At 45.0% G+C, this 26,107-nt stretch overlaps 1 protein-coding gene across 1 annotated transcript in view; it reads left to right on the forward strand.

Moving 5' to 3' along the window:
• Nucleotides 1-26,107, forward strand: part of LOC135527688 (FYVE, RhoGEF and PH domain-containing protein 1-like) — a 176,494-nt gene that overhangs the window by 105,038 nt on the left and 45,349 nt on the right. The window contains exons 6-7 of the mRNA XM_064956185.1: nucleotides 925-1,081; nucleotides 21,826-21,964. Coding sequence (XP_064812257.1) covers nucleotides 925-1,081; nucleotides 21,826-21,964 — 296 coding nt within the window. The remainder of the gene's footprint in view (nucleotides 1-924; nucleotides 1,082-21,825; nucleotides 21,965-26,107) is intronic.

The following is a 26,107-nucleotide window of genomic DNA, read 5'->3' on the forward strand; positions in this document are numbered from 1 at the left end:
GGCCGTCATTGAAAATAAGATTTTGTTCTTAACTGACTTGCCTGGTTAAATAAAGGTAAAATTAATAAAATAAAACCTACTTACTTACTACAACTACCTACCTACTATCTACATACAGGTCATGGAAAAGAACAGAAACTCTAAAGTATCTGTTCAGACCCCAGTCCCACCTACCTATATAGAGGTTATGGTCTTGTATGTGGTCTTGTGGTCTTTTAGTGTTTCTCCAGCAGGTTTAGTAAAAAAAAGACCCCTTACTTAAACTACAGTAATGTCTGCAAAAACATCACAGTAAAAACTACAGTAATGTCTGCACATGTCTGCAAAAACATCACAGTAAAAACTACAGTATTCTACAATCTTCAAAAACACTACATTAAATACTATAGTATATACTACATTTTTATTTTACTGCAGTATTTATACTATCGTTAACTGTAACTGTACTACAGTATACTACAGTATGCAAAACCACCACATTAAATACTACAGTATTTATACCACAGTATACCACATTATTTATACCATAGTATACTATAGTAATTATACCACAGTATATTATGTTAATTATACCATAGCGTACTACTGTATTTATATCATAGTATACTATAGTAATTATACCACAGTATACTACATTGTTTATTCCATAGTATACTATAGTGACTATACCATAGTATATTATATTAATTATACCATAGTATACTATAGTATTTCTTCATGTGGGCCATAATAGTAATACAAGCACACACACACGCACACGCACGCACGTACGCACACACACACACACACACACACACACCACAACTCCCGCTAACCCTACCTCTTGCTGACCTCTCCTCTCTGCCCCCCTAGGGATGTGAACCCACGCATCAGGGACATCCTGCAGAAGCTAGCCCCCTTCCTGACCTCTCCTCTCTCCCCCAGGGATGTGAACCCGCGCATCGGGGACATCCTGCAGAAGCTAGCCCCCTTCCTGAAGATGTATGGAGAGTACGTGAAGAACTTTGACCGGGCCATGGAGCTGGTCAACACCTGGATGGAGAGGTCGTCCCAGTTCAAAGCCATCGTCCACCACATCCAGGTAGGTGGCCTGTAAAACCTGTCCAGGGTTAAGGAGTTAAAGGGACATCCAGGTAGGCGGCCTGTAACACCTGTCCAGGGTTAACAGAACATCCAGGTAGGTGGCCTGTAACACCTGTCCAGGGTTAAGGAGTTAAAGGGACATTCAGGTAGGTGGCCTGTAAAACCTGTCCAGGGTTAAGGGGCTAGGTTAAGTAGCCTGGTGGATAGGAGTGTTGGAACAATAACCGAAAGGTTGCTGGATCGAATCTCTGAGCTGATAAGGTAAAGATATGTTTTTCTGCCCCTGAGCAAGGCATTAACCCACTGTTTCCCGGGCGCCGATGATGTGGATGTCCATTTAGGCAACCACCCGAACCGCTCTGTTTCAGAGGGGTTGGGTTAAATGTGGGAGACTTTTAACCCAACCCAGTTGAATCCATTCAGTTGTACAACTGACTATGTATCCCCCTTTCCTTTAAAGGACATCCAGGTTCTAGCCTTGGGTCAGGGGTTATGGATATATAAAACACTGTCCGTAACCCTGGCCCTAACCCAGGCCCTAACCCTGTCTCTAGCAGCTCTTTCACACTCTCAGCTTCCTCAATAAAGAGTCCCAGCTGGCTGTGTGTAAAATCAAATCAAATGGTATTTGTCACATGCGCCGAATACAACACCTTACAGTGAAATGCTTACTTACTTAATTAACCAACAATACAGTTTTAAGAAAAAAAGAAAAAATAATTGAAGAGCAGCAGTAAAATAACAATAGCGAGACTATATACAGAGGGTACCGGTCAATGTGCGAGGGCCCCGGTTAGTTGAGGTAGTATGTACATGTAGGTAGAGTTATTAAAGTGGCTAAGCACAGATAATAAACAGAGATTAGCAGCAGCGTAAAAGAGGGTGGGGGTGGTGGGAGACAGTCAGGTTAATATGATGACTGGTAACTAGGTGGTTGGAGCCAGTCAGGTTAATATGACTGGTAACTAGGTGGTGGGAGACAGTCAGGTTAATATGATGACTGGTAACTAGGTGGTGAGAGACAGTCAGGTTAATATGATGACTGGTAACTAGGTGGTGGGAGCCAGTCAGGTTAATATGACTGGTAACTAGGTGGTGGGAGACAGTCAGGTTAATATGATGACTGGTAACTAGGTGGTTGGAGACAGTCAGGTTAATATGACTGGTAACTAGGTGGTGGGAGACAGTCAGGTTAATATGATGACTGGTAACTAGGTGGTGGGAGACAGTCAGGTTAATATGATGACTGGTAACTAGGTGGTGGGAGACAGTCAGGTTAATATGATGACTGGTAACTAGGTGGTTGGAGACAGTCAGGTTAATATGACTGGTAACTAGGTGGTGGGAGACAGTCAGGTTAATATGATGACTGGTAACTAGGTGGTTGGAGACAGTCAGGTTAATATGACTGGTAACTAGGTGGTGGGAGACAGTCAGGTTAATATGATGACTGGTAACTAGGTGGTGGGAGACAGTCAGGTTAATATGACTGGTAACTAGGTGGTTGGAGACAGTCAGGTTAATATGATGAATGGTAACTAGGTGGTGGGAGACAGTCAGGTTAATATGATGACTGGTAACTAGGTGGTGGGAGACAGTCAGGTTAATATGGCTGGTAACTAGGAGACAGTCAGGTTAATATGACTGGTAACTAGGTGGTGGGAGACAGTCAGGTTAATATGATGACTGGTAACTAGGTGGTTGGAGACAGTCAGGTTAATATGATGACTGGTAACTAGGTGGTGGGAGACAGTCAGGTTAATATGACTGGTAACTAGGTGGTGGGAGACAGTCAGGTTAATATGACTGGTAACTAGGTGGTGGGAGACAGTCAGGTTAATATGATGACTGGTAACTAGGTGGTGGGAGACAGTCAGGTTAATATGATGACTGGTAACTAGGTGGTGGGACTGGGAGACAGTCAGGTTAATATGACTGGTAACTAGGTGGTTGGAGACAGTCAGGTTAATATGATGACTGGTAACTAGGTGGTGGGAGACAGTCAGGTTAATATGATGACTGGTAACTAGGTGGTGGGAGACAGTCAGGTTAATATGACTGGTAACTAGGTGGTGGGAGACAGTCAGGTTAATATGATGACTGGTAACTAGGTGGTGGGAGACAGTCAGGTTAATATGATGACTGGTAACTAGGTGGTGGGAGCCAGTCAGGTTAATATGATGACTGGTAACTAGGTGGTGGGAGACAGTCAGGTTAATATGACTGGTAACTAGGTGGTGGGAGACAGTCAGGTTAATATGATGACTGGTAACTAGGTGGTGGGAGACAGTCAGGTTAATATGACTGGTAACTAGGTGGTGGGAGCCAGTCAGGTTAATATGATGACTGGTAACTAGGTGGTGGGAGACAGTCAGGTTAATATGATGACTGGTAACTAGGTGGTGGGAGACAGTCAGGTTAATATGACTGGTAACTAGGTGGTGGGAGACAGTCAGGTTAATATGACTGGTAACTAGGTGGTGGGAGACAGTCAGGTTAATATGACTGGTAACTAGGTGGTGGGAGACAGTCAGGTTAATATGACTGGTAACTAGGTGGTGGGAGACAGTCAGGTTAATATGACTGGTAACTAGGTGGTGGGAGACAGTCAGGTTAATATGACTGGTAACTAGGTGGTGGGAGACAGTCAGGTTAATATGATGACTGGTAACTAGGTGGTGGGAGACAGTCAGGTTAATATGATGACTGGTAACTAGGTGGTGGGAGACAGTCAGGTTAATATGATGACTGGTAACTAGGTGGTGGGAGCCAGTCAGGTTAATATGATGACTGGTAACTAGGTGGTGGGAGACAGTCAGGTTAATATGACTGGTAACTAGGTGGTGGGAGACAGTCAGGTTAATATGATGACTGGTAACTAGGTGGTGGGAGACAGTCAGGTTAATATGACTGGTAACTAGGTGGTGGGAGACAGTCAGGTTAATATGACTGGTAACTAGGTGGTGGGAGACAGTCAGGTTAATATGATTACTGGTAACTAGGTGGTGGGAGACAGTCAGGTTAATATGATGACTGGTAACTAGGTGGTGGGAGACAGTCAGGTTAATATGACTGGTAACTAGGTGGTGGGAGACAGTCAGGTTAATATGACTGGTAACTAGGTGGTGGGAGACAGTCAGGTTAATATGATGACTGGTAACTAGGTGGTGGGACTGGGAGACAGTCAGGTTAATATGACTGGTAACTAGGTGGTGGGAGACAGTCAGGTTAATATGACTGGTAACTAGGTGGTGGGAGACAGTCAGGTTAATATGACTGGTAACTAGGTGGTGGGAGACAGTCAGGTTAATATGATGACTGGTAACTAGGTGGTGGGAGACAGTCAGGTTAATATGACTGGTAACTAGGTGGTGGGAGACAGTCAGGTTAATATGACTGGTAACTAGGTGGTGGGAGACAGTCAGGTTAATATGATGACTGGTAACTAGGTGGTGGGAGACAGTCAGGTTAATATGACTGGTAACTAGGTGGTGGGAGACAGTCAGGTTAATATGACTGGTAACTAGGTGGTGGGAGACAGTCAGGTTAATATGACTGGTAACTAGGTGGTTGGAGACAGTCAGGTTAATATGATGACTGGTAACTAGGTGGTGGGAGACAGTCAGGTTAATATGATGACTGGTAACTAGGTGGTTGGAGACAGTCAGGTTAATATGACTGGTAACTAGGTGGTGGGAGACAGTCAGGTTAATATGACTGGTAACTAGGTGGTGGGAGTCAGTCTGTTTAATATGATGACTGGTAACTAGGTGGTGGGAGACAGTCAGGTTAATATGATGACTTGTAACTAGGTGGTGGGAGTCAGTCAGGTTAATATGACTGGTAACTAGGTGGTGGGAGACAGTCAGGTTAATATGACTGGTAACTAGGTGGTGGGAGACAGTCAGGTTAATATGACTGGTAACTAGGTGGTGGGAGACAGTCAGGTTAATATGATTACTGGTAACTAGGTGGTGGGAGACAGTCAGGTTAATATGATGACTGGTAACTAGGTGGTGTGAGACAGTCAGGTTAATATGACTGGTAACTAGGTGGTGGGAGACAGTCAGGTTAATATGACTGGTAACTAGGTGGTGGGAGACAGTCAGGTTAATATGATGACTGGTAACTAGGTGGTTGGAGACAGTCAGGTTAATATGATGACTGGTAACTAGGTGGTGGGAGACAGTCAGGTTAATATGATGACTGGTAACTAGGTGGTGGGAGACAGTCAGGTTAATATGACTGGTAACTAGGTGGTGGGAGACAGTCAGGTTAATATGATGACTGGTAACTAGGTGGTGGGAGACAGTCAGGTTAATATGATGACTGGTAACTAGGTGGTGGGAGCCAGTCAGGTTAATATGATGACTGGTAACTAGGTGGTGGGAGACAGTCAGGTTAATATGACTGGTAACTAGGTGGTGGGAGACAGTCAGGTTAATATGATGACTGGTAACTAGGTGGTGGGAGACAGTCAGGTTAATATGACTGGTAACTAGGTGGTGGGAGCCAGTCAGGTTAATATGATGACTGGTAACTAGGTGGTGGGAGACAGTCAGGTTAATATGATGACTGGTAACTAGGTGGTGGGAGACAGTCAGGTTAATATGACTGGTAACTAGGTGGTGGGAGACAGTCAGGTTAATATGATGACTGGTAACTAGGTGGTGGGAGACAGTCAGGTTAATATGACTGGTAACTAGGTGGTGGGAGACAGTCAGGTTAATATGATGACTGGTAACTAGGTGGTTGGAGCCAGTCAGGTTAATATGACTGGTAACTAGGTGGTGGGAGACAGTCAGGTTAATATGATGACTGGTAACTAGGTGGTGGGAGACAGTCAGGTTAATATGACTGGTAACTAGGTGGTGGGAGACAGTCAGGTTAATATGACTGGTAACTAGGTGGTGGGAGACAGTCAGGTTAATATGACTGGTAACTAGGTGGTGGGAGACAGTCAGGTTAATATGATGACTGGTAACTAGGTGGTGGGAGACAGTCAGGTTAATATGATGACTGGTAACTAGGTGGTGGGAGACAGTCAGGTTAATATGATGACTGGTAACTAGGTGGTGGGAGCCAGTCAGGTTAATATGATGACTGGTAACTAGGTGGTGGGAGACAGTCAGGTTAATATGACTGGTAACTAGGTGGTGGGAGACAGTCAGGTTAATATGATGACTGGTAACTAGGTGGTGGGAGACAGTCAGGTTAATATGACTGGTAACTAGGTGGTGGGAGACAGTCAGGTTAATATGACTGGTAACTAGGTGGTGGGAGACAGTCAGGTTAATATGATTACTGGTAACTAGGTGGTGGGAGACAGTCAGGTTAATATGATGACTGGTAACTAGGTGGTGGGAGACAGTCAGGTTAATATGACTGGTAACTAGGTGGTGGGAGACAGTCAGGTTAATATGACTGGTAACTAGGTGGTGGGAGACAGTCAGGTTAATATGATGACTGGTAACTAGGTGGTGGGACTGGGAGACAGTCAGGTTAATATGACTGGTAACTAGGTGGTGGGAGACAGTCAGGTTAATATGACTGGTAACTAGGTGGTGGGAGACAGTCAGGTTAATATGACTGGTAACTAGGTGGTGGGAGACAGTCAGGTTAATATGATGACTGGTAACTAGGTGGTGGGAGACAGTCAGGTTAATATGACTGGTAACTAGGTGGTGGGAGACAGTCAGGTTAATATGACTGGTAACTAGGTGGTGGGAGACAGTCAGGTTAATATGATGACTGGTAACTAGGTGGTGGGAGACAGTCAGGTTAATATGACTGGTAACTAGGTGGTGGGAGACAGTCAGGTTAATATGACTGGTAACTAGGTGGTGGGAGACAGTCAGGTTAATATGACTGGTAACTAGGTGGTTGGAGACAGTCAGGTTAATATGATGACTGGTAACTAGGTGGTGGGAGACAGTCAGGTTAATATGATGACTGGTAACTAGGTGGTTGGAGACAGTCAGGTTAATATGACTGGTAACTAGGTGGTGGGAGACAGTCAGGTTAATATGACTGGTAACTAGGTGGTGGGAGTCAGTCTGTTTAATATAATGACTGGTAACTAGGTGGTGGGAGACAGTCAGGTTAATATGATGACTTGTAACTAGGTGGTGGGAGTCAGTCAGGTTAATATGACTGGTAACTAGGTGGTGGGAGACAGTCAGGTTAATATGACTGGTAACTAGGTGGTGGGAGACAGTCAGGTTAATATGACTGGTAACTAGGTGGTGGGAGACAGTCAGGTTAATATGATTACTGGTAACTAGGTGGTGGGAGACAGTCAGGTTAATATGATGACTGGTAACTAGGTGGTGTGAGACAGTCAGGTTAATATGACTGGTAACTAGGTGGTGGGAGACAGTCAGGTTAATATGACTGGTAACTAGGTGGTGGGAGACAGTCAGGTTAATATGATGACTGGTAACTAGGTGGTTGGAGACAGTCAGGTTAATATGACTGGTAACTAGGTGGTGGGGCTGGGAGACAGTCAGGTTAATATGACTGGTAACTAGGTGGTGGGAGACAGTCAGGTTAATATGACTGGTAACTAGGTGGTGGGAGACAGTCAGGTTAATATGACTGGTAACTAGGTGGTGGGAGACAGTCAGGTTAATATGACTGGTAACTAGGTGGTGGGAGACAGTCAGGTTAATATGATGACTGGTAACTAGGTGGTGGGACTGGGAGACAGTCAGGTTAATATGACTGGTAACTAGGTGGTTGGAGACAGTCAGGTTAATATGACTGGTAACTAGGTGGTGGGAGACAGTCAGGTTAATATGACTGGTAACTAGGTGGTGGGAGACAGTCAGGTTAATATGATGACTGGTAACTAGGTGGTGGGAGCCAGTCAGGTTAATATGATGACTGGTAACTAGGTGGTGGGAGACAGTCAGGTTAATATGACTGGTAACTAGGTGGTTGGAGACAGTCAGGTTAATATGACTGGTAACTAGGTGGTGGGAGACAGTCAGGTTAATATGACTGGTAACTAGGTGGTTGGAGACAGTCAGGTTAATATGATGACTGGTAACTAGGTGGTGGGAGACAGTCAGGTTAATATGATGACTGGTAACTAGGTGGTTGGAGACAGTCAGGTTAATATGACTGGTAACTAGGTGGTGGGAGACAGTCAGGTTAATATGACTGGTAACTAGGTGGTGGGACTGGGAGACAGTCAGGTTAATATGACTGGTAACTAGGTGGTGGGAGCCAGTCAGGTTAATATGACTGGTAACTAGGTGGTGGGAGACAGTCAGGTTAATATGATGACTGGTAACTAGGTGGTGGGAGACAGTCAGGTTAATATGACTGGTAACTAGGTGGTGGGAGACAGTCAGGTTAATATGATGACTGGTAACTAGGTGGTTGGAGACAGTCAGGTTAATATGACTGGTAACTAGGTGGTGGGAGACAGTCAGGTTAATATGACTGGTAACTAGGTGGTGGGAGACAGTCAGGTTAATATGATGACTGGTAACTAGGTGGTGGGAGACAGTCAGGTTAATATGACTGGTAACTAGGTGGTGGGAGACAGTCAGGTTAATATGACTGGTAACTAGGTGGTGGGGCTGGGAGACAGTCAGGTTAATATGACTGGTAACTAGGTGGTGGGAGACAGTCAGGTTAATATGACTGGTAACTAGGTGGTGGGAGACAGTCAGGTTAATATGACTGGTAACTAGGATGTGGGAGACAGTCAGGTTAATATGATGACTGGTAACTAGGTGGTGGGACTGGGAGACAGTCAGGTTAATATGACTGGTAACTAGGTGGTGGGAGACAGTCAGGTTAATATGACTGGTAACTAGGTGGTGGGAGACAGTCAGGTTAATATGACTGGTAACTAGGTGGTGGGAGACAGTCAGGTTAATATGACTGGTAACTAGGTGGTGGGAGACAGTCAGGTTAATATGACTGGTAACTAGGTGGTGGGAGACAGTCAGGTTAATATGATGACTGGTAACTAGGTGGTGGGAGACAGTCAGGTTAATATGACTGGTAACTAGGTGGTGGGAGACAGTCAGGTTAATATGACTGGTAACTAGGTGGTGGGAGACAGTCAGGTTAATATGACTGGTAACTAGGTGGTTGGAGACAGTCAGGTTAATATGATGACTGGTAACTAGGTGGTGGGAGACAGTCAGGTTAATATGATGACTGGTAACTAGGTGGTTGGAGACAGTCAGGTTAATATGACTGGTAACTAGGTGGTGGGAGACAGTCAGGTTAATATGACTGGTAACTAGGTGGTGGGAGACAGTCAGGTTAATATGATGACTGGTAACTAGGTGGTGGGAGTCAGTCTGTTTAATATGATGACTGGTAACTAGGTGGTGGGAGACAGTCAGGTTAATATGATGACTTGTAACTAGGTGGTGGGAGTCAGTCAGGTTAATATGACTGGTAACTAGGTGGTGGGAGACAGTCAGGTTAATATGACTGGTAACTAGGTGGTGGGAGACAGTCAGGTTAATATGACTGGTAACTAGGTGGTGGGAGACAGTCAGGTTAATATGATTACTGGTAACTAGGTGGTGGGAGACAGTCAGGTTAATATGATGACTGGTAACTAGGTGGTGTGAGACAGTCAGGTTAATATGACTGGTAACTAGGTGGTGGGAGACAGTCAGGTTAATATGACTGGTAACTAGGTGGTGGGAGACAGTCAGGTTAATATGACTGGTAACTAGGTGGTGGGAGACAGTCAGGTTAATATGACTGGTAACTAGGTGGTGGGAGACAGTCAGGTTAATATGACTGGTAACTAGGTGGTGGGAGACAGTCAGGTTAATATGACTGGTAACTAGGTGGTGGGAGACAGTCAGGTTAATATGACTGGTAACTAGGTGGTGGGAGACAGTCAGGTTAATATGACTGGTAACTAGGTGGTGGGAGACAGTCAGGTTAATATGACTGGTAACTAGGTGGTGGGAGACAGTCAGGTTAATATGACTGGTAACTAGGTGGTTGGAGACAGTCAGGTTAATATGACTGGTAACTAGGTGGTGGGAGACAGTCAGGTTAATATGACTGGTAACTAGGTGGTGGGAGACAGTCAGGTTAATATGACTGGTAACTAGGTGGTGGGAGACAGTCAGGTTAATATGACTGGTAACTAGGTGGTGGGAGACAGTCAGGTTAATATGATGACTGGTAACTAGGTGGTGGGAGACAGTCAGGTTAATATGACTGGTAACTAGGTGGTTGGAGACAGTCAGGTTAATATGACTGGTAACTAGGTGGTGGGAGACAGTCAGGTTAATATGATGACTGGTAACTAGGTGGTTGGAGACAGTCAGGTTAATATGATGACTGGTAACTAGGTGGTGGGAGACAGTCAGGTTAATATGATGACTGGTAACTAGGTGGTGGGAGACAGTCAGGTTAATATGACTGGTAACTAGGTGGTGGGAGACAGTCAGGTTAATATGACTGGTAACTAGGTGGTGGGAGACAGTCAGGTTAATATGACTGGTAACTAGGTGGTGGGAGACAGTCAGGTTAATATGATGACTGGTAACTAGGTGGTTGGAGACAGTCAGGTTAATATGACTGGTAACTAGGTGGTGGGAGACAGTCAGGTTAATATGACTGGTAACTAGGTGGTTGGAGACAGTCAGGTTAATATGATGACTGGTAACTAGGTGGTGGGAGACAGTCAGGTTAATATGATGACTGGTAACTAGGTGGTTGGAGACAGTCAGGTTAATATGACTGGTAACTAGGTGGTGGGAGACAGTCAGGTTAATATGACTGGTAACTAGGTGGTGGGACTGGGAGACAGTCAGGTTAATATGACTGGTAACTAGGTGGTGGGAGACAGTCAGGTTAATATGATGACTGGTAACTAGGTGGTGGGAGCCAGTCAGGTTAATATGACTGGTAACTAGGTGGTGGGAGACAGTCAGGTTAATATGATGACTGGTAACTAGGTGGTGGGAGACAGTCAGGTTAATATGACTGGTAACTAGGTGGTGGGAGACAGTCAGGTTAGTATGACTGGTAACTAGGTGGTGGGAGACAGTCAGGTTAATATGATGACTGGTAACTAGGTGGTGGGAGACAGTCAGGTTAATATGACTGGTAACTAGGTGGTGGGAGACAGTCAGGTTAGTATGACTGGTAACTAGGTGGTGGGAGACAGTCAGGTTAATATGATGACTGGTAACTAGGTGGTGGGAGACAGTCAGGTTAATATGACTGGTAACTAGGTGGTTGGAGACAGTCAGGTTAGTATGACTGGTAACTAGGTGGTGGGAGACAGTCAGGTTAATATGATGACTGGTAACTAGGTGGTGGGAGACAGTCAGGTTAATATGACTGGTAACTAGGTGGTTGGAGACAGTCAGGTTAATATGACTGGTAACTAGGTGGTGGGAGACAGTCAGGTTAATATGACTGGTAACTAGGTGGTTGGAGACAGTCAGGTTAGTATGACTGGTAACTAGGTGGTGGGAGACAGTCAGGTTAATATGACTGGTAACTAGGTGGTGGGACTGGGAGACAGTCAGGTTAATTTGATGACTGGTAACTAGGTGGTGGGAGACAGTCAGGTTAATATGACTGGTAACTAGGTGGTGGGAGACAGTCAGGTTAATATGATGACTGGTAACTAGGTGGTGGGACTGGGAGACAGTCAGGTTAATATGACTGGTAGCTAGGTGGTGGGACTGGGAGACAGTCAGGTTAATATGACTGGTAACTAGGTGGTGGGACTGGGAGACAGTCAGGTTAATATGATGACTGGTAACTAGGTGGTGGGACTGGGAGACAGTCAGGTTAATATGACTGGTAACTAGGTGGTGGGAGACAGTCAGGTTAATATGATGACTGGTAACTAGGTGGTGGGAGACAGTCAGGTTAATATGACTGGTAACTAGGTGGTGGGAGACAGTCAGGTTAATATGACTGGTAACTAGGTGGTGGGAGTCAGTCAGGTTAATATGACTGGTAACTAGGTGGTGGGAGACAGTCAGGTTAATATGATGGTAACTAGGTGGTGGGACTGGGAGAGTGTCAGGTTAATATGATGACTGGTAACTAGGTGGTGGGAGACAGTCAGGTTAATATGACTGGTAACTAGGTGGTGGGAGACAGTCAGGTTAATATGACTGGTAACTAGGTGGTGGGAGTCAGTCAGGTTAATATGATGGTAACTAGGTGGTTGGAGACAGTCAGGTTAATATGACTGGTAACTAGGTGGTGGGAGACAGTCAGGTTAATATGATGACTGGTAACTAGGTGGTTGGAGACAGTCAGGTTAATATGACTGGTAACTAGGTGGTGGGAGACAGTCAGGTTAATATGATGACTGGTAACTAGGTGGTGGGACTGGGAGACAGTCAGGTTAATATGACTGGTAACTAGGTGGTGGGAGACAGTCAGGTTAATATGACTGGTAACTAGGTGGTGGGAGACAGTCAGGTTAATATGATGGTAACTAGGTGGTGGGAGCCAGTCAGGTTAATATGATGGTAACTAGGTGGTTGGAGACAGTCAGGTTAATATGACTGGTAACTAGGTGGTGGGAGACAGTCAGGTTAATATGATGACTGGTAACTAGGTGGTGGGAGACAGTGAGGTTAATATGATGGTAACTAGGTGGTTGGAGACAGTCAGGTTAATATGATGGTAACTAGGTGGTGGGAGACAGTCAGGTTAATATGACTGGTAACTAGGTGGTGGGAGCCAGTCAGGTTAATATGACTGGTAACTAGGTGGTGGGAGACAGTCAGGTTAATATGACTGGTAACTAGGTGGTGGGAGACAGTCAGGTTAATATGATGACTGGTAACTAGGTGGTGGGAGACAGTCAGGTTAATATGACTGGTAACTAGGTGGTGGGAGCCAGTCAGGTTAATATGATGACTGGTAACTAGGTGGTGGGAGACAGTCAGGTTAATATGACTGGTAACTAGGTGGTGGGAGACAGTCAGGTTAATATGATGACTGGTAACTAGGTGGTTGGAGACAGTCAGGTTAATATGACTGGTAACTAGGTGGTGGGAGACAGTCAGGTTAATATGATGACTGGTAACTAGGTGGTGGGAGACAGTCAGGTTAATATGACTGGTAACTAGGTGGTGGGAGACAGTCAGGTTAATATGATGACTGGTAACTAGGTGGTGGGAGACAGTCAGGTTAATATGACTGGTAACTAGGTGGTGGGAGACAGTCAGGTTAATATGATGACTGGTAACTAGGTGGTGGGAGACAGTCAGGTTAATATGACTGGTAACTAGGTGGTTGGAGACAGTCAGGTTAATATGATGACTGGTAACTAGGTGGTGGGAGACAGTCAGGTTAATATGATGACTGGTAACTAGGTGGTGGGAGACAGTCAGGTTAATATGGCTGGTAACTAGGAGACAGTCAGGTTAATATGATGACTGGTAACTAGGTGGTGGGAGACAGTCAGGTTAATATGACTGGTAACTAGGTGGTGGGAGACAGTCAGGTTAATATGATGACTGGTAACTAGGTGGTGGGACTGGGAGACAGTCAGGTTAATATGACTGGTAGCTAGGTGGTGGGACTGGGAGACAGTCAGGTTAATATGACTGGTAACTAGGTGGTGGGACTGGGAGACAGTCAGGTTAATATGATGACTGGTAACTAGGTGGTGGGACTGGGAGACAGTCAGGTTAATATGACTGGTAACTAGGTGGTGGGAGACAGTCAGGTTAATATGATGACTGGTAACTAGGTGGTGGGAGACAGTCAGGTTAATATGACTGGTAACTAGGTGGTGGGAGACAGTCAGGTTAATATGACTGGTAACTAGGTGGTGGGAGTCAGTCAGGTTAATATGACTGGTAACTAGGTGGTGGGAGACAGTCAGGTTAATATGATGGTAACTAGGTGGTGGGACTGGGAGAGTGTCAGGTTAATATGATGACTGGTAACTAGGTGGTGGGAGACAGTCAGGTTAATATGACTGGTAACTAGGTGGTGGGAGACAGTCAGGTTAATATGACTGGTAACTAGGTGGTGGGAGTCAGTCAGGTTAATATGATGGTAACTAGGTGGTTGGAGACAGTCAGGTTAATATGACTGGTAACTAGGTGGTGGGAGACAGTCAGGTTAATATGATGACTGGTAACTAGGTGGTTGGAGACAGTCAGGTTAATATGACTGGTAACTAGGTGGTGGGAGACAGTCAGGTTAATATGATGACTGGTAACTAGGTGGTGGGACTGGGAGACAGTCAGGTTAATATGACTGGTAACTAGGTGGTGGGAGACAGTCAGGTTAATATGACTGGTAACTAGGTGGTGGGAGACAGTCAGGTTAATATGATGGTAACTAGGTGGTGGGAGCCAGTCAGGTTAATATGATGGTAACTAGGTGGTTGGAGACAGTCAGGTTAATATGACTGGTAACTAGGTGGTGGGAGACAGTCAGGTTAATATGATGACTGGTAACTAGGTGGTGGGAGACAGTGAGGTTAATATGATGGTAACTAGGTGGTTGGAGACAGTCAGGTTAATATGATGGTAACTAGGTGGTGGGAGACAGTCAGGTTAATATGACTGGTAACTAGGTGGTGGGAGCCAGTCAGGTTAATATGACTGGTAACTAGGTGGTGGGAGACAGTCAGGTTAATATGACTGGTAACTAGGTGGTGGGAGACAGTCAGGTTAATATGATGACTGGTAACTAGGTGGTGGGAGACAGTCAGGTTAATATGACTGGTAACTAGGTGGTGGGAGCCAGTCAGGTTAATATGATGACTGGTAACTAGGTGGTGGGAGACAGTCAGGTTAATATGACTGGTAACTAGGTGGTGGGAGACAGTCAGGTTAATATGATGACTGGTAACTAGGTGGTTGGAGACAGTCAGGTTAATATGACTGGTAACTAGGTGGTGGGAGACAGTCAGGTTAATATGATGACTGGTAACTAGGTGGTGGGAGACAGTCAGGTTAATATGACTGGTAACTAGGTGGTGGGAGACAGTCAGGTTAATATGATGACTGGTAACTAGGTGGTGGGAGACAGTCAGGTTAATATGACTGGTAACTAGGTGGTGGGAGACAGTCAGGTTAATATGATGACTGGTAACTAGGTGGTGGGAGACAGTCAGGTTAATATGACTGGTAACTAGGTGGTTGGAGACAGTCAGGTTAATATGATGACTGGTAACTAGGTGGTGGGAGACAGTCAGGTTAATATGATGACTGGTAACTAGGTGGTGGGAGACAGTCAGGTTAATATGACTGGTAACTAGGTGGTGGGAGACAGTCAGGTTAATATGATGACTGGTAACTAGGTGGTGGGAGACAGTCAGGTTAATATGACTGGTAACTAGGTGGTGGGAGACAGTCAGGTTAATATGATGACTGGTAACTAGGTGGTGGGAGACAGTCAGGTTAATATGACTGGTAACTAGGTGGTGGGAGACAGTCAGGTTAATATGACTGGTAACTAGGTGGTGGGAGACAGTCAGGTTAATATGATGACTGGTAACTAGGTGGTTGGAGACAGTCAGGTTAATATGATGACTGGTAACTAGGTGGTGGGAGACAGTCAGGTTAATATGATGACTGGTAACTAGGTGGTTGGAGACAGTCAGGTTAATATGATGACTGGTAACTAGGTGTTGGGAGACAGTCAGGTTAATATGATGACTGGTAACTAGGTGGTGGGAGACAGTCAGGTTAATATGATGGTAACTAGGTGGTGGGAGACAGTCAGGTTAATATGACTGGTAACTAGGTGGTGGGAGACAGTCAGGTTAATATGACTGGTAACTAGGTGGTGGGAGACAGTCAGGTTAATATGACTGGTAACTAGGTGGTGGGAGACAGTCAGGTTAATATGACTGGTAACTAGGTGGTGGGAGACAGTCAGGTTAATATGATGACTGGTAACTAGGTGGTGGGAGACAGTCAGGTTAATATGATGACTGGTAACTAGGTGGTGGGAGACAGTCAGGTTAATATGATGGTAACTAGGTGGTGGGAGACAGTCAGGTTAATATGATGACTGGTAACTAGGTGGTGGGAGACAGTCAGGTTAATATGGCTGGTAACTAGGAGACAGTCAGGTTAATATGACTGGTAACTAGGAGACAGTCAGGTTAATATGACTGGTAACTAGGTGGTGGGAGACAGTCATGTTAATATGACTGGTAACTAGGTGGTGGGAGCCAGTCAGGTTAATATGATGGTAACTAGGTGTTGGGGCTGGGAGCCAGCCATGTTGTTGTAAAAAGAGCAGCCAGTAGAATACTAATGACCTAGCAGACAGAGGATCTCCCCTACTTCAAACACTCTGTTCATAGCTTACTCTTACTGAATAGTAACATGGTTACAGACCTGATCAATCTGATTAGAACCACCAGCAGCCTTGTACTATACCCTGCTGTCTGTCGGAGCTTGTGGATCCCATAGATATATAAGATGATATATTGACTATGGTGACTCCTCTGTAGCTGATATATAGTCTATGGTGACTCCTCTGTAGCTGGTATATCGTCTATGGTGACTCCTCTGTAGCTGGTATATAGTCTAATGTGACTCCTCTGTAGCTGGTATATAGTCTATGGTGACTCCTCTGTAGCTGGTATATCATCTATGGTGACTCCCCTGTAGCTGATATATAGTCTATGGTGACTCCTCTGTAGCTGGTATATAGTCTATGGTGACTCCTCTGTAGCTGGTATATAGTCTATGGTGACTCCTCTGTAGCTGGTATATCGTCTATGGTGACTCCTCTGTAGCTGGTATATAGTCTATGATGACTCCTCTGTAGCTGGTATATCGTCTATGGTGACTCCTCTGTAGCTGGTATATAGTCTATGGTGACTCCTCTGTAGCTGGTATATAGTCTGTGGTGATTCCTCTGTAACTTATATGTAGTCTATGGTGACTCCTCTGTAACTTATATGTAGTCTATGGTGACTCCTCTGTAGCTGGTATATAGTCTGTGGTGACGCCTCTGTAGTGTGTGACTCCTGGGGATGTATTGTCAAAACCTACAATGTGAAAGTATTCAAACCCCTTGACTTTTTCCACATTTTGTTACATTACAGCCTTATTCTAAAATATATTAAATTGTATTTTTTTCGTTATCGATCTACACAAAATACCCCATAATGTCAAAGCAAAAACAGGTTTTATTTGTTTTTCAAGAAAGGACTCTTTTTTTTCACCTTCATTTATCCAGGTATGCAAATTGAGAACAAGTTCTCATTTACAATTGCGACCTGGCCAAGATAAAGCAAAGCAGTTCGACACACAACAGCACATGGAGTAAAACAAATGTATAGTCAATAATACAGTAGAAAAATAAGTCTAAATACAATGTGAGCAAATGAGGTGAGATAAGGGAGGTAAAGGTAAAAAAGGCCATGGTGGCAAAGTAAATACAATATAGCAAGTAAAAATGGTAGTGGTAGAATGGTAGTTTTTGCAGTGGAAGAATGTGCAAAAGTAGAGATAGTAATAATGGGGTGCAAAGGAGCAACATAAATAAATACAGCAGGGGAAGAGGTAGTTGTTTGGGCTAAATTATAGATGGGCTATGTACAGGTGCAGTAATCTGTGAGCTGCTCTGACAGCTGGTGCTTAAAGCTAGTGAGGGAGATAAGTGTTTCCAGTTTCAGAGATTTGTGTAGTTCGTTCCAGTCATTGGCAGCAGAGAACTGGAAGGAGAGGCGGCCAAATGAAGATTTGGTTTTGGGGGTGACCAGAGAGATATACCTGCTGGATCGAGTGCTACAGTTGGGTGCTGCTATGGTGACCAGTGAACTGAGATAAGGGGGGACTTTACCTAGCAGGGTTTTGTAGATGACATGGAGCCAGTGGGTTTGGCGATGAGTATGAAGCGAGGGCCAGCCAACGAGAGCGTACAGGTCGCAGTGGTGGGTAGTATATGAGGCTTTGGTGACAAAACGGATGGCACTGTGATAGACTGCATCCAATTAATTGAGTAGAGTGTTGGAGGCTATTTTGTAAATGACATCTCCGAAGTCGAGGATCGGTAGGATGGTCAGTTTTACGAGGGTATGTTTGGAAGCATTGAGTGAAGGATGCTTTGTTGCAAAATAGGAAGCCAATTCTAGATTTGACGTTGGATTGGAGATGTTTGATGTGAGTCTGGAAGGAGAGTTTACAGTCGAACCAGACACCTAGGTATTTGTAGTTGTCCACAAGTCAGAACCGTCCAGAGTAGTGATGTTGGACAGGCGGGCAGGTGCGGGCAGCGATCGGTTGAAGAGCATTTAGTTTTACTTGTATTTAAGAGCAGTTGGAGGCCACGGAAGGAGAGTTGTATGGCACTGAAGCTCGTCTGGTGGGTTGTTAACACAGTGTCCAAAGAAGGGCCAGAAGTATACAGAATGGTGTCGTCTGCGTAGAGGTGGATCAGAGACTCACCAGCAGCAAGAGCGACATCATTGATGTGTACAGAGAAGAGAGTCGGTCCAAGAATTTAACCCTGTGGCACCCCAATAGAGATTGCCAGGGGTCCGGACAACAGGCCCTCCGATTTGAAACACTGAACTCTATTAGAGAAGTAGTTGGTGAACCAGGCGAGGCAATCATTTGAGAAACCAAGGCTATTGAGTCTGCCGATGAGGTTGTGGTGATTGACAGAGTCGAAAGCCTTGGCCAGTTCAATGAATACGGCTGCACAGTATTGTTTCTTATCGATGGCGGTTAAGATATCGTTTAGGACCTTGAACGTGGCTGGGGTGCACCCATGAACAGCTCTGAAACCAGATTGTATAACGGAGAAGGCACGGTGGGATTCGAAATGGTCGGTAATCTGTTTGTTGACATGGCTTTCGAAGACCTTAGAAAGGCAGGGTAGGATAGATATATGTCTGTAGCAGTTTGGGTCAAGAGTTACCCCCCTTTGAAGAGGGGGATGACCACAGCTGCTTTCCAATCTTTGGGAATCTCAGACGACACGGAAGAGAGGTTGAACAGGCTAGTAATAGGGGTGGCAACAATTTCGGCAGATAACTTTAGAAAGAAAGGGTCCAGATTGTCGAGCCCGGCTGATTTGTAGGGGTCCAGAATTTGCAACTCTTTCAGAACATCAGCTGAACAGATTTGGGAGAAGGAGAAATGGGGAAGGCTTGGGCGAGTTGCTGTGGGGGGTGCAGTGCTGTTGACTGGGGTTGGGGTAGCCAGGTGGAAAGCATGGCCAGCCGTAGAAAAATGCTTTTTGAAATTCTCAATTATAGTGGATTTATCGGTGGTGACAGTGTTTTCTAGCCTCAGTGCAGTGGGCAGCTGGGAGGAGGTGCTCTTATTCTCTATGGACTTTCGTGTCCCAGAACTGTTTTGAGTGTGTGTTCCAAGGAAATAAATAATAATAACTGAAATATAACGTTTACATAAGTATTCTGACCCTTTTTTCAGTACTTTGTTGGACCTTTGGCAGCGATTACAGCCTCGAGTCTTCTTGGATATGATGCTACAAGCTTGAGACAACTGTATTTGGGGAGTTTCTCACATTCTTCTCTGCAGATCCTATCAAGCTCTGTCAGGTTGGATGGGGAGCGTCCCTGCACAGCTATTTTCAGGTCTCTCCAGAGATGTTCGATCGGGTTTAAGTCCGGGCTCTGGCTGGGACACTAAAGGACATTCAGAGACTTGTCCTGATACCATTCCTGCGTTGTCTTGATTGTGTGCTTAGGGTCGTTGTCCTGTTGGAAGGTGAACCTTCGTCCTACTCTGGGGTCCTGAGCGCTCTGGAGCAGGTTTTCATCAGTGATCTCTTTGTACTTTGCTCTGTTGATCTTTCCCTTGATCCTGACTAGTCTCCCTGTCCCTGACTTGAAAAATATCCCCACAGCATGGTGCTGCCACCACCATGCTTCACTGTAAGGATGGTGTCTTGTTTCCACCAGACTTAACTCTTGGCATTCAGGCCAAAGAGTTCAATCTTGGTTTCATCAGTCCAGAAAATCTTGTTTCTCATGCCTATTGGCAAGCGAGCTGTCATGTGCCTTTTACTGAGGAGTGTCTTCCGTCTGGCCATTACCATAAAGGTCTGATTGGTGGAGTGCTGCAGAGATGGTTGTCCTTCTGGATGTTTCTCCCATCTCCACGGAGGAACTCTGGAGCTCTGGAGCTCTGTCAGAGTGACCATTGGGTTCTTGGTCACCTTCTTGACCAAGGCCCTTCTCCCCCAATTTCTCATTTTGGCAAGATCTAGGATGAGTCTTGGTGGTTACAAACTTTTCCAATTATGAATGATGGAGGCCACTGTGTTCTCGGGGGACCTTCAATGCTGACAAAATGTTTTGGTACCCTTTCCCCAGATCTGTGCCTCAACACAATCCTGTCTCGGAGCTCGACAGACAATTCCTTTCAACTTCATGGCTTGGAGTACACAGGTTAAAGAAAGATGTTTTGTTGTGCCTTGAGACAATTGAGACATTGAGGGTGAATGGGCAAGACAAAATATTAAAATGCCTTTGAACAGGGTATGGCAGTAGGTGGTAGTATAGTATGGTAGTAGGTGGTAGTAGGGTATGGTAGTAGGTGGTAGTAGGGTATGGTAGTAGGTGGTAGTAGGGTATGGTAGTAGGTGGTAGTATGGTATGGTAGTAGGTGGTAGTATGATATGGTAGTAGGTGGTAGTATGGTATGGTAGTAGGTGGTAGTATGGTATGGTAGTAGGTGGTAGTATGGTAGTAGGTGGTAGTATGGTATGGTAGTAGGTGGTAGTAGGGTATGGTAGTAGGTGGTAGTAGGGTATGGTAGTAGGTGGTAGTAGGGTATGGTTGTAGGTGGTAGTAGGGTATGGTAGTAGGTGGTAGTAGGGTATGGTAGTAGGTGGTAGTATGGTATGGTAGTAGGTGGTAGTATGGTATGGTAGTAGGTGGTAGTAGGGTATGGTAGTAGGTAGTAGTATGGTAGTAGGTGGTAGTAGGGTATGGTAGTAGGTGGTAGTATGGTATGGTAGTAGGTGGTAGTAGGGTATGGTAGTAGGTGGTAGTATGGTATGGTAGTAGGTGGTAGTAGGGTATGGTAGTAGGTGGTAGTATGGTATGGTAGTAGGTGGTAGTAGGGTATGGTAGTAGGTGGTAGTATGGTATGGTAGTAGGTGGTAGTAGGGTATGGTAGTAGGTGGTAGTAGGTGGTAGTAGGGTATGGTAGTAGGTGCCAGACGCATCGGTTTGTGTTAAGAACTGCAACGCTGCTGGGTTTTTCACGCTCAACAGCTTCCTGTGTTGTGTGTGTCTCTGTGTGTGTGTCTCTGTGTGTGTGTTTGTGTGTGTCTCTGTGTGTGTGTGTTCCTCTGTGTGTGTGTCCTCAGAGAGAGGAGCGCTGTGGTAACCTGTGTTCCTCTGTGTGTGTGTCCTCAGAGAGAGGAGCTCTGTGGTAACCTGTGTTCCTCTGTGTGTGTGTCCTCAGAGAGAGGAGCGCTGTGCTAACCTGTGTTCCTCTGTGTGTGTGTCCTCAGAGAGAGGAGCTCTGTGGTAACCTGTGTTCCTCTGTGTGTGTGTCCTCAGAGAGAGGAGCGCTGTGCTAACCTGTGTTCCTCTGTGTGTGTGTCCTCAGAGAGAGGAGCTCTGTGGTAACCTGTGTTCCTCTGTGTGTGTGTCCTCAGAGAGAGGAGCGCTGTGGTAACCTGTGTTCCTCTGTGTGTGTGTCCTCAGAGAGAGGAGCGCTGTGCTAACCTGTGTTCCTCTGTGTGTGTGTCCTCAGAGAGAGGAGCGCTGTGGTAACCTGTGTTCCTCTGTGTGTGTGTCCTCAGAGAGAGGAGCGCTGTGGTAACCTGACCCTACAGCACCACATGTTGGAGCCGGTTCAGAGGATCCCTCGCTACGAGCTGCTTCTGAAAGACTACCTGCACCGTCTCCCTGGCGACCATGATGACTTTAAGGATGCACAGAGTGAGTGTTTGAAACCATCCCGGTCCTGCGTCATGCACTGCTATACACACACACACAAACACACACACCCTTCACACCACTACACACACACACACACACACACACACACACACACACACACACACACACACACACACACACACACACACACACACACACACACACACACACACACACACACACCCTTCACACCACTACACACACACACACACACACACACACACACACACACACACACACACACACACACACACACACACACACACACACACACACACACACACACACACACACACACACAAGCACACAAGCACACTCTTCACATTGTCTCATTTCAGTGTTGTTTGAGCAGTTTGTGCTGCTGCAAACTGTTAGAAAGCCAGCTCTGGATGCAACTCCATTGAGGGCTTTGACTAGTAGTCAACTGGGTGGGAGTTAATGAGTTAATGAGGAATCACAACATTTCATCCAGGTCAGCAGAAAGGGTCAGCCAATGAGTTAAACTCCTCTTCAAACATTCCATAACTCCAGGGGGCAGTAAAACATCAACCTTGTCTTTATACCTGTTCAGATTACACCCTCCAGCGGGTAGTAAATCACCGACCTTGTCTTTAAACCTGTTCAGACATCACCCTCCAGGGGGCAGTATGCACCATTTCCGTTTGTTTACCTACTCATAGAAGTAGTAGAAGAAGAAATGGAACGCCCTTTAAAATAGAGAAAGCCCATCAATATGTCCCCCTGCATCACAACACTATATCAACGGTGTGATGACCTAATGGGTCAAATTTCGGAGATCATTACAGCCAAAATGACTTTATTTTCAACCCCGCTATGTAAACCAAGATGATTTCCACTACAATTTCTCTGTTTTATTGAGATTTGTTTAACGAAGAAGATTAAAACATTACTTCAAACTACAGTACTTTTCGGTACCTCGCAATAAGTAACTTTTTGGGCGACCCGACTGAATTCACATAGAAATGTGAATTATAGATCTGTCATTCTCGCTGATAGCAAGTCTAAGGGTCTTTTTTTAAGTCTTTTCCTTTTGGTTTTGCTTCAAACAGCTGTAAATACAACATTTACGGTTATTGAAAATATATTTTACATCCGTTTAGATTGTACAATAATTCTCTACACTATGAATTACTTGTTTTTGTCACATAAACAAAAATGATTAGAAATTTTAGCAACCAGGAAATGACAGAGCAATTTCTGCATATTGCACCTTTAATAACATTTCAACAACATGAAATCCATGTGTTAAACGTTGCTACGTTTTGGAAATAGCAAAAGGAGTGTAATCTGACACGTTAAAGTTACTTACTATAGAGATCGAATTAATTAAATTAGATTAAAAGGTACTTACTATAGAGATCAAATTAACTTAATTAGATACTTACCTTACTGATCAGAAAGTCGGCTAATTTACACTCATCTGCAAATCCATTTGATATACATTTGATATACAAGATATGCTAGTCAGGCTGTCATGTTTTTATTTTGTGCATCTGACTTGCCTAGTTAAATAAAAAATAAAAATACATGTCTTGTCTACAATGAAATAATGTTATGATTTATTTGTATTTTTTTTATCTATCTCCAATAGCTCGTTAGCACCCCTTGTGGTTGAATATATATATATATATATATATATATATATATATATATATATATATATATATGTACCTATTGTAGGTCCTAGGATACGATAATGAACAATGTTGAACTAACAAATACCATCAAGGGATACGAAACAATTAACAATAATGAGCTCCTTGTGAAACAGCTGTGAATAACAAACTGGCAATATTGAAGATTTTTGTGGTACAGGTGTGTCATAAATTTATTTTCACACATTTTTTGTACACTCACATGGCAATCACAGACTGACATAGTGCATTCTGGGGTGTAGAATAGAGAGGAGAGGTGGTTGCTGGGTGGGTGGGAGGTTCTGCCTGTCACTTGTTCTCAACAGGCAGCCAGTCTCAGAAGGGGGACTTGAAGAGGGAGACGGCGAAGTCCAGGCACTGCTGCTCTCTTTGTTCTGAGTGTTGGCAGTGCTCGTGTTTTTAGTTCATCTGTTTATCTCACATATTATGTGCCTAGTATGACGGAGCAAGAAAAGTTTCTTATCAGATAATGACAACATGACAATAACAGTAGCTGTAGATGATGTAAATGAAAAGTTGTATTGTGGTTTATAATGGAGGACATCAGGTGGATCCAGGTCTGGATGTTGGGCAGCACCACTAGGTCCTGGAGAACAGGTAATGGAGGACATCAGGTGGTTCTGGGTGTTGGGCAGAACCCCTAGGTCCTGGAGAACAGGTAATGGAGGACATCAGGTGGGTCTGGGTGTTGGGCAGAACCCCTAGGTCCTGGAGAACAGGAAATGGAGGACATCAGGTGGGTCTGGGTGTTGGGCAGAACCCCTAGGTCCTGGAGAACAGGTAATGGAGGACATCAGGTGGGTCTGGGTGTTGGGCAGAACCCCTAGGTCCTGGAGAACAGGTAATGGAGGACATCAGGTGGATCTGGGTGTTGGGCAGCACCACTAGGTCCTGGAGAACAGGTAATGGAGGACATCAGGTGGTTCTGGGTGTTGGGCAGAACCCCTAGGTCCTGGAGAACAGGTAATGGAGGACATCAGGTGGTTCTGGGTGTTGGGCAGAACCCCTAGGTCCTGGAGAACAGGAAATGGAGGACATCAGGTGGATCTGGGTGTTGGGCAGAACCCCTAGGTCCTGGAGAACAGGAAATGGAGGACATCAGGTGGATCTGGGTCTGGGTGTTAGGCAGAACCCCTAGGTCCTGGAGAACAGGAGTTAAAAGGTAGAAGAGTAGGAGACAGCGATGTAAACAAGAAAACACACATGTTACAGGTAGATCAGGTATGTAAAAATACACCAATGTTAATGGGAGACAGAAAAGAAAGGATACCTGTCTGTAAGGAATGATGTCAGAGGGGTTGATGAGGGAGGTGAGAAATAGAAGGAGGCCTCCAGAGATGGAGAAGGGAGGGATGAGTCGGCAGGTTGTTGGGCAATCAGACGTCATTAGATGCAGAATATCGTCTGGAGGGAGGGGAGCAAAAGAGTTAGAGGATGAGGAGAGTGGGAAGAGGCCGAATCAAGACACACAAGGTGCTGAAGCTAGTTTTTACTGTCACTTGTCCTCGACAGGCAGCCATTCTCAAAAGAGGGGCTTGAATTTTTCTCTCAAGCTGGTCGTCGTCTCGGGAACATGGCAGAACCCCTAGAGTTCAAAAGCAGAATAACAGGAAGACGGGAGGAGTCGGGGGTGGCAGGATGAACACGTTCAATAGCACAGGCCTGGTTTAGCTGCAAGTTACTTAATGTTCAATAACACGGGTCTGGTTTAGCTGCAAGTTACTTAATGTTCAATAACACGGGCCTGGTTTAGCTGGAAGTTACTTAATGTTCAATAACACGGGTCTGGTTTAGCTGCAAGTTACTTAATGTTCAATAACACGGGCCTGGTTTAGCTGCAAGTTACTTAATGTTCAATAACACGGGCCTGGTTTAGCTGCAAGTTACTTAATGTTCAATAACACGGGCCTGGTTTAGCTGCAAGTTACTTAATGTTCAATAGCACGGGCCTGGTTTAGCTGCAAGTTACTTAATGTTCAATAACACGGGCCTGGTTTAGCTGCAAGTTACTTAATGTTCAATAACACGGGCCTGGTTTAGCTGCAAGTTACTTAATGTTCAATAACACGGGTCTGGTTTAGCTGCAAGTTACTTAATGTTCAATAACACGGGCCTGGTTTAGCTGCAAGTTACTTTACTTAATGTTCAATAGCACGGGCCTGGTTTAGCTGCAAGTTACTTAATGTTCAATAGCACGGGCCTGGTTTAGCTGCAAGTTACTTAATGTTCAATAGCACGGGCCTGGTTTAGCTGCAAGTTACTTAATGTTCAATAACACGGGCCTGGTTTAGCTGCAAGTTACTTAATGTTCAATAGCACGGGCCTGGTTTAGCTGCAAGTTACTTAATGTTCAATAACACGGGCCTGGTTTAGCTGCAAGTTACTTAATGTTCAATAGCACGGGCCTGGTTTAGCTGCAAGTTACTTAATGTTCAATAACACGGGCCTGGTTTAGCTGCAAGTTACT

This window comes from Oncorhynchus masou, chromosome 33, assembly GCF_036934945.1.
Source record: "Oncorhynchus masou masou isolate Uvic2021 chromosome 33, UVic_Omas_1.1, whole genome shotgun sequence".
NCBI classification, from domain to species: Eukaryota; Metazoa; Chordata; class Actinopteri; order Salmoniformes; family Salmonidae; genus Oncorhynchus; species Oncorhynchus masou.